Source organism: Ursus maritimus, unplaced genomic scaffold, assembly GCF_017311325.1.
Source record: "Ursus maritimus isolate PB19 unplaced genomic scaffold, ASM1731132v1 scaffold_6, whole genome shotgun sequence".
Lineage (NCBI taxonomy): Eukaryota > Metazoa > Chordata > Mammalia > Carnivora > Ursidae > Ursus > Ursus maritimus.
The window spans coordinates 33,606,449-33,615,012 of record NW_024426774.1 but is presented as its reverse complement, the minus strand read 5'-3'; the positions used below and the strand labels follow the sequence as shown (position 1 = coordinate 33,615,012).

Here is an 8,564-nt window from a genome sequence, read left to right as displayed (position 1 = left end):
TATATGTATATATATATATGCTGCAGTAAATGTGTCGATTTTATGAAGTTCAGCGCCAGTATTTTAGAGCGAAAAATAGTTGTGGAGAAATATTGCCCCTTTGAATTGAAATCATATTAAATCCTAACCAAAGTGCTTCTGCATGTCACAATATTGTGATCAAATACATCCTCCAGAAGTAACGATCCGGCAATCTAAGAAATGAACAGGCCAATATTTCTTGTAAATAAAATCTATCAATGACTACAATTTACAAGCTCTTTACCAGTTTTAAGACAAAAGCATGTTCAAAATCCAAAGCAAGCATTTAAAGGGGTATTTTTTTCTGCCTCTCTAGTGAGTTCCTCCACTAGGAATACTCTACAAAACTAATTAAATTCTTATTTTAAACCTGCTTGAGGTGGAGGGGCATAGTTCAAAATAAAACAGTCTCTTCTGAACGATGCACACACTCGGCTATTAGGTATTTTATAACTATAGTATTCCTCTTTCCCTCTACAAATACACACACGCACCCTTTCAAGTATGCCTCTAAAGTTAAACTACTCAAACTGTGGTCTAAGGCCCAGTCTATAACTCCTGCCGTGTGATGAAATGAGAACAGCAATTGCGTGTGTGTCTTAGAGCATTTGGTAGTTAATTTTAATCTATGAACCTAATAATGAAAAATGAAGGCTTGTGTTTTTATAAGCCTATTTTAAACTTCATTTTTCTACTATTTTTTTTTTTTTAATTTTATAAAAGCAGTCTGAGTTAGTGAACCTTCTTAAAAATCTTACACCATAGGGGTGCCTGGGTGGCTCAGTCGTTAAGCATCTGCCTTCGGCTCAGGGCATGATCCCTATGTTCTGGGATCGAGCCCCGCATCGGGCTCCTCCACTGGGAGCCTGCTTCTTCCTCTCCCACTCCCCCTGCTTGTGTTCCCTCTCTCACTGGCTGTCTCTCTCTGTCAAATAAATAAATAAATAAAATCTTAAAAGAAAAAAATCTTACACCACAAATATGTTTGCCAAGCACTGCTCTAAAGACCCAGGTTAGGAGCTCCTGGCTGGCTCAGTTGGTAGAGCATGTGACTCTTGATCTCAGGGTTGTGAGTTCGAGCACCACATTGGATGGAGAGATTACTTAAAATTTTAGGGGCGCCTGGGTGGCGCAGTCGTTAAGCGTCTGCCTTCGGCTCAGGGCGTGATCCCAGCGTTCTGGTATGGAGCCCCACATCAGGCTCTTCCGCTGGGAGCCTGCTTCTTCCTCTCCCACTCCCCCTGCTTGTGTTCCCTCTCTCTCTGGCTGTCTCTGTCAAATAAATAAATAAAATCTTTAAAAAAATAAAAAATAAAATAAAATTTTAAAAGGGGTGCCTGCATGGGGCAGTCAGTTAAGTGGTTGGTCAGGAGATCAAGCCCCACACTCAGCAGGGAGTCTGCTTCTGCACCCAGTACGGAGTCAGTTTGAGATTCTCTCTCTCTCTCCTGCTCATGCATGCTCTCTGTCTCCCTCAAATAAATAAATAAATCCTTAAAAAAAAGAAGAAGAAGAAGAAGCCACAATGGACGCCAATTTCTTTGCTTTGTTCTTTTCTCCATTTAGGTTGCAGCCTCTTAAATCCCTATTCTGTCAAGTACATTTACTAAAATATCCTCTAGCGATGAAGGGCTTTTCTTAAGCTCTAAAATCATTTTAGTCAACCTCATACTCATGTCTGGTTCTATCCCAGACTTAGGAAGTACATTATTAAAACAAAAACAAAACAAAAAAACCCACCCCCCCCCACACACACACGTTCCATTTCAGAAAGTCCATGGTTTGCCTAAATTACAACTGAAAATCGACTTTGCTTTCCCAATTTCTGTCCTTATTTCCAAGAGATCCCAAATAGTAGGAGGGGTCTTACCTTGGGTTTCATGTGGGAATGTCCTGAAACTATGTGCAAATTCCTATATGTGCAAATGTAGATGGAGGCAGAGGGTATCATCAGACACTCAAAGAAATCAGTGACTCCCCTCTCCCCACCAAAAAGACGGAAGACACGAAACAGTAAAATGAATCTCAGAACAAGTCAGACAGCTAATAAAATATACAGAAAACGAAGGTACACACAAATTATACAACATACACACCAAAAACAAAACAAAAATAGCAAGTAACATGCTAATTTTTCCACAAGCTTAACTTCCAAAACTTCCTGAGGCTATCCCATTACTACGTTCACATAGCTTTCTCTCGACATCCATGCAGACACAATCTTTAGAAGTACAACACCCAACCTAGATAGTGACTAAATAAAATTTACCAAAAGTTGTTTTCATAATTTTAATCTTATATTCGTCCTCCAAAAGATCATCTTCATGATATCTAAGTACAAATTAGGAGAGAGGAAAAAAGGGAATATAAGATAATGTTGAACTGTGTTCATCAACTGATATTTACTTTTATACCTAAGTTTCCAAAACTTTAGGGGAAAAAATTGAGGCAAAAATCTATTCGTGGGGACGTCTAGCTGACTCAGTTGGTGGACCGAGCAACTCTTGATCTTGGGTTATGAGTCTGAGCCCCATGCTGGGTGTAGAGATTACTTAAAAATAATATCTTAAAAAAAATCTATTACTCTAATTTTTTAAAAAAATGACATACTGTAGCCCAGATTTCAAACTGAACAAGTAACATTTCAAATGGGATTTTTTTAAAAACCAGAATCCATTCTATAAAAGTGAACTTTCAGGGTGCCTGGATGGCTCAGGCAGTTAAGCATCTGCCTTCAGCTTAGGTCATGACGGGATTGAGCCCTGGAGCCCCCGAGCCCCACGTGGAGCCCCAGGAGGAACCCCAAGCATCATCAGGCTCCCTGATCAGCAGGGAGCCTGCTTCTCCCCCTCCCTCTGCCTACCGCTCCCCCTGCCTGTGTGCACTAGCTTGCTGTCAAATGAATAAATAAAATCTTAAAAAAAAAAAAAAAGTGACTTGTCTATTAACAGTGGTGATTGACAGCTTACCCTAGGAATTTTGTTACAAAAACACATTCTATGTGATAATTAATAGGGGCCACCTGGTTCCTGGCTGGCTCAGTCTTTGACTTTTGATCTCAGGGTTGTGAGTTGGAACCCCACTCTGGGTGTAGAGATTTCTAAAAATAAATAAATAAACAAACTTCAAGAAGATAGTTAATAAAACAGGTTAATGTCCTTTTTTTTTTTTTTATTTAAGTAATCTCTACACCCAACATAGAGCTCAAACTCATGACCCCAAGATCAAGAGTCATATGCTCTACCACCTGACCCGGCCAGGCGCCTCTAGGTTAATGTCCTTTCCTATCCTGACTTATCAATTAGAATATATCAAGTATTCTTAAATTCATTATTTGGATTTCCATCATGTTAACTTTCCTCACTTTGCCAATCTGACCTCTGATCCTCTCAGGGCCTTTATATGTAACACTCATGTGGCCTCTCTCCCATGGCTACCTCTTTCTCACCCTTTAGGCCTCAACTTCAATGTCCTTAAAATCCTTTCCCTTTCTATCCAAAAGAAGTAACCTCTGTTATCCCCCATGTCAAGGCTCTTGTTTATTTCTTTCTTAAAAGTTAACATCAGGACGCCTGGGTGGCATAGTCTGTTAAGCCTCTGACTCTTGGTTTGGTTCGGGTCATGAGATCAAGCCCCAAGTCAGGCTCCCTGCTCAGTGCAGCATCTGCTTGAGTTTCTCTCTCCCTGTCCCTTTGCCCCTCCTCCCACTCGTATTTTCTCTAATAAATATATCTTAAAAAAAAAGAGTTAACATCATTTTTGCTATTTTCTTTATGCTTATTAACTTGCCTTTTCATGTGCCCCTCTCATGAGAATGTAACCCTGTGTGGGCAGAAAACATATCCATATTGTTCACTGTTGTGTATCTGAGCCTAGCCTCGTGCCTGGTACGTAACAGGTACTCAGAAAATATTTGTTTAATGAATTATTTAAAATGAGATATCTTTTCCACATTCTTCAGAAATAAAGGCCCTATTGGATGTCCTATTGGAAGGCAGTGACTCAGTCAGTTGAGTGTCTGCCTTCAGCTCAAGTCATGATCCCAGGGTCTTGGGATCGAGTCTGGCATCAGGCCCTTTGCTCAGTGGCGAGCCTGCCACTCCCCCTGCTTGTGTTCTCTCTCTCTCTGATAAATAAATAAATAAATAAATAAATAAATAAATAAAATCAAGAAAGAAAGAAAGAAAGAAGAAAAGAAAAAAGAGAAAAGAAAAGAAAAGAAGAAAGTCCCTATGCAAGGGGCGCCTGGGTGGCTCAGTTGGTTAAGCACCTGCCTTGGGCTCAGGTCATGATCCCAGGTTCCTGGGATCGAGCCCCATACTGGGCTCCCTGCTCAGCGGGGAGTCTCCTTCTCCCTTTCCCTCGGCCTCTCTCCCCAGCTTGTTCTCTCTCTCTCTCAAATAAATAAAAATCTTTTTTAAAAATAAATAAATAAATAAAATTAATAAAATTTTTTAAAAAAAGAAAGAGAGAGAGATAAAGAAAGGAAGAAAGTCCCTATGCACGGGGTGCCTGGGTGGCTCAGTCGGTTAAGTGTCTGCAGTCAGCTCAGGTCATGATCCTGGAGTCCTCGGGTCGAGCCCCGCATCGGGCTCCCTGCTCAGCGGGGAGTCTGCTTCTCCCTCTACCCCTTCCCCTGCTCGTGTTCTCTCTCTCACTCTCTCGCTCTCAAATAAAATCTTAAAAAAAAAAGGAAAAGAAAAAGAAAGGCCCTATTTAGCCAATCTGACTTATTTACCAATATTCCATCCATTCAAACTGCCACTGTCTGAAATTACAGACTCATCTCTCACAATTCAGTCATCCCCAGCCCGCAAAAAACCATTATTATATTACGACTCTCTGCTGAAAGCAGAGGGCCAGGAAGAAGGTGAGGATGGAGAGCAAGGGATACTTTTGGAGTGAACAGTAATATAATGAAAAGGAGTGTGAAATGAGCCAGGTTCAAGCTAGATGTGCAACCCAGGCACTTAACCACTGTATCCCTCACAACAACTCCAGGATGCATCTGCCTTAAAGGTTTAAGGTTATTTTGAGGCTCGAAAAAAGTAAAAATGTGAATCCCCACATCATATGCTTCCAGAACACCATGCTCTGATGTTTGCAAATTTAGCACAGCTGCAATTTTCCTTCAACTTGTGGGATTATTTAACTGATGCTTGTCTCCACTACTGGACCTAACTTCGTTCACCCTGAATTCCTAAAAGCACATATCTAAAAATGCCTGGCAGGTAGCAGGTCCTCAGAAATATATGTAAAATGAATGAATCAAAATACTTTGCAAACAGTAAAGCTATGTGCAAGCATTAACGTCAGACATTTGAGAAATTCATTAATTCAACAAATATTTACTGAATGCCTTAACTATGTGCCAGTCACTTATTCTAAGGCACTTGGGATGCATTAGTGAACAGAAAAGATCGCACTACACACAGAGCTTACATTCTAGTCTGGGAAAATGGGCAATGACAATAAACACAATAATGAAGTATCTTGGAAGGTGATAAATTATATAGTGAAAAGAGCAAGGCAGAGCAAGGTACAGGGGATTAGAAACAACTTGGTGGCCCTAAGGTACATGCATGTGAAAACACGAAAGACTCTACTGTGCTTGGAGCCAAATGAGCAAGGCAGAAAGCAGTAAGAGTGGAGGTCAGAGGGACAGGGAGCAGCCAGAGAATACGTCTCATAGGCCAACATTTCTCTTTGTATCCTAATTAATTTTCTAAATAGACTGAAAAACAGTTTCGAGTTGCTTACACTCTTATACATCAATAACATAAAAGAGAAGATTAGAATAATGCCCCAAAAGTTCCCACCCACAGACTGATCTAATCCTGAGGCCATTCTCTTCATTTGGTGGTGGTGGTCTCAAATACAACGGAATTTTTAGAAATGCAAGGTCCATGGGGATGTCTCCAGAAGCAAATCAAGATCTCAGGGTTCATAAACCAGAAATGCCCTAAACCAGACTTTGCTTCCTGGGACTCAAAACTGGCCCAGTCTCTAGATGGTACTTGGGGGAAGGTATTAGCTAGACAGCCCCCAACATTTTAACACTATGAATTCTCATAAGCTATACAAATAACCTTCAAAGCTGGTTTGGAGGAAACCAGAGCACCATTAGTAATCCATGGTTCATACAGTTTATGACTTTTCATATGTCACCTACTGCAAACAGTCACAATGCTTCTGATGTCCTGGACACAAGCGATCAGAGACAAACCTTAATAAAAAGTTTTATTTACTGAAGGCCTAAAGTAGGAAGCTACTCTACATTATACCAAAACTGTATTCTTAGTCAGTCTAATCCAAAATTTTACAAATTCCCTTCAATACTTTATTTCCTAGCTATCTCCTTCTAAAGCTGGAAGAGGAAAAAAATAATTCACCCGAAAAGGGAGAAATACAATTACGACTCTAAATATACAAAGGGAGGGGCGCCTGGGTGGCGCAGTCGTTAGGTGTCTGCCTTCGGCTCAGGGCCTGATCCCGGCGTTCTGGGATCAAGCCCCACATTGGGCTCCTCTGCTGGGAGCTTGCTTCTTCCTCTCCCACTCCCCCTGCTTGTGTTCCCTCTCTTGCTGGCTGTCTCTCCATGTCAAATAAATAAATAAAATCTTTAAAAAATAAATAAATATAAATATATATATATACACATACACAAAGGGACTGAGTGACAGGAGTGCCTTGCTCTGAGAAGCTCTGAGCAATCTGAAGAAATCTGCAGATGTTAAATATTTCAGTAACATTTAATATCACAGGTAATAATACAAAGCCAAAGATTATTCAGAATCCTGTATAACTCTCTAATCTGCAATCTCTACTTTCAGAGAGTCTAGGAATGAAAGTAAAATCACCTCTTATGCCCTTTACCTAATTACCCTTCAATGGGAAACAATTGTTTTTTAACATTAAAATTGAGAACACTCAGTGTACATATACCTTGTTGAGTTCTTCTATCCTTCTGATTAGGTACGGGTTACTGGAGGAATTCTCAAAGTAGACATAATCTGTAATTAAAGGAAGTAAAGAGCTTAATCTTTTCAACAGAAAGTTCGCATTTGTCAATCTATGACTTCTGTATCAGGCAAAGCACATTCCACATGAAGCGCATAATTCATTCCCCGGTAAAAGCAATACAACCTTAATGTATTTAGCAATTCAACCTTAATATATTTTCTCATATGCCTACTATTCACAGACCCTTATTTTCCTGGCATTTTCATTTCAATTAATGTTTTATCAAGTTCTCCTAGTCTTTCGGGCCACACATCACTTCTTTACTAACAAAAAGACTCTCCTCATCATCGAGTAGTCAGGGCTGACTAAACATGTGTCTTTCATGCTGTAACTGCTTCCACATCTTTTCCCTCCAATCCAATTTACCCTGGAGTACGCTTCTCACATAAAACTATTGACCTAAGACAAATTCAGAGCATCTTGAAAAGCTTAGCAGCCCAAAGTACATTTCAATCACCAACTTAAAAAAAAAACCAAACACATCAGGTGAGCAGAGCAGGTAAGAGGAAACACATTGACAAACTTTTCCACAGCTCTATCTGGGATGATGGGGGGCGGGGCATAAAAGGGGGGGGTTCCCTTTCTGAAAGACAGAGGTCTCCGGAGATATCAGGATTTTGTTATGCTCTTTACCATATTTAATCCAGATCCATTTAGGGTCTTGTTATAAAGAAATCACTGCAGGCTTTCAATAAAAAAGATAAAAATTTTCAAGTGTGGCTTTTCCTCTCATGTAATCGGTTCACTGGAAACTTCCCACTGTGTGTTTATTTGAAAGGCTGGGCTGCATTGTTATTGTCTATCTTAGTGGCTCTTTCCTGTCTCTCTTCTGCAAAGTGGCCTCATTTGGCCAGGCCATTCCCACCACCATCCATCAGGAGCTCAGCTAATGAGCAGAGAAGAGCAAGTCTCACACACAAACACGCCACTTATCTGAATTATTATTTTACCAAGAAAGAGGGAGGAGGGCGTCGTGAGTAGGGAGAAAGTTTGTTTGACCTTATTTCTCTCTTCTGCAGAAGGCTGGGAAGGAGGCAGTCACCAGAGCAAACGTCCAGGCAGAGCTCAACTCCCCACCTCTGGCTGCGGTGCCCCGGCCCCACTATGCCCCATCTTGGGGGGCTGGGCAAGAAACGGGAGGGGGAGTGAGGAAGGCGAGGTGCAGGGCCCTGTCCCCGCAAACAGGCCTGTCCAGCTGTGCCCCTGGCTTTGCCCCCATCGCCCCCACCCCCCCACCTCACACTCCTACTGAAGGGGAGGAGTAGAGCCGGGGGGGGGGATGTCCCCCCATCCTCTCCAACCCCTACTGCCTGCAAGCCGCGCGGGGAAAGACCACCCTATTTGGGGGCTCGACGGCCGATACCCAATGGGGGCGTCCTGTAGGGGGGCGTCTGAGAATTCACACCCCCAAGTACAGGCCTGGCCCTAGAAAACTGAGCGGGGGTGGGAGCGGAGGGGGAGGGTGGGCGCCGGCCCCCGGCGGGCCACGGTCGGGGGAGGGGCGGGTGGCGGGGGGGGGG

General features: G+C 42.1%; 1 protein-coding gene across 8 annotated transcripts in view; it reads right to left on the bottom strand.

The window, feature by feature from the left end:
- The window catches only part of MTA3 (metastasis associated 1 family member 3), a 160,043-nt gene that overhangs the window by 151,243 nt on the left and 236 nt on the right, over positions 1 to 8,564 (bottom strand). For 5 of the 8 annotated variants that reach the window (XR_005832830.1, XM_040623148.1, XM_040623149.1 and 2 more), the window contains exon 2: positions 6,967 to 7,034. Coding sequence is in view for 4 of the 8 variants with exons in the window: in XM_040623148.1 (XP_040479082.1) it covers positions 6,967 to 7,034 (68 nt within the window). In the remaining 4 variants the exon portion in view is untranslated. Of the gene's footprint in view, positions 1 to 2,290; positions 2,353 to 6,966; positions 7,035 to 7,994; positions 8,141 to 8,564 lie in introns of those variants that run through there. The other 3 variants (XM_040623152.1, XM_040623150.1, XM_040623151.1) reach the window with 3 other exon arrangements.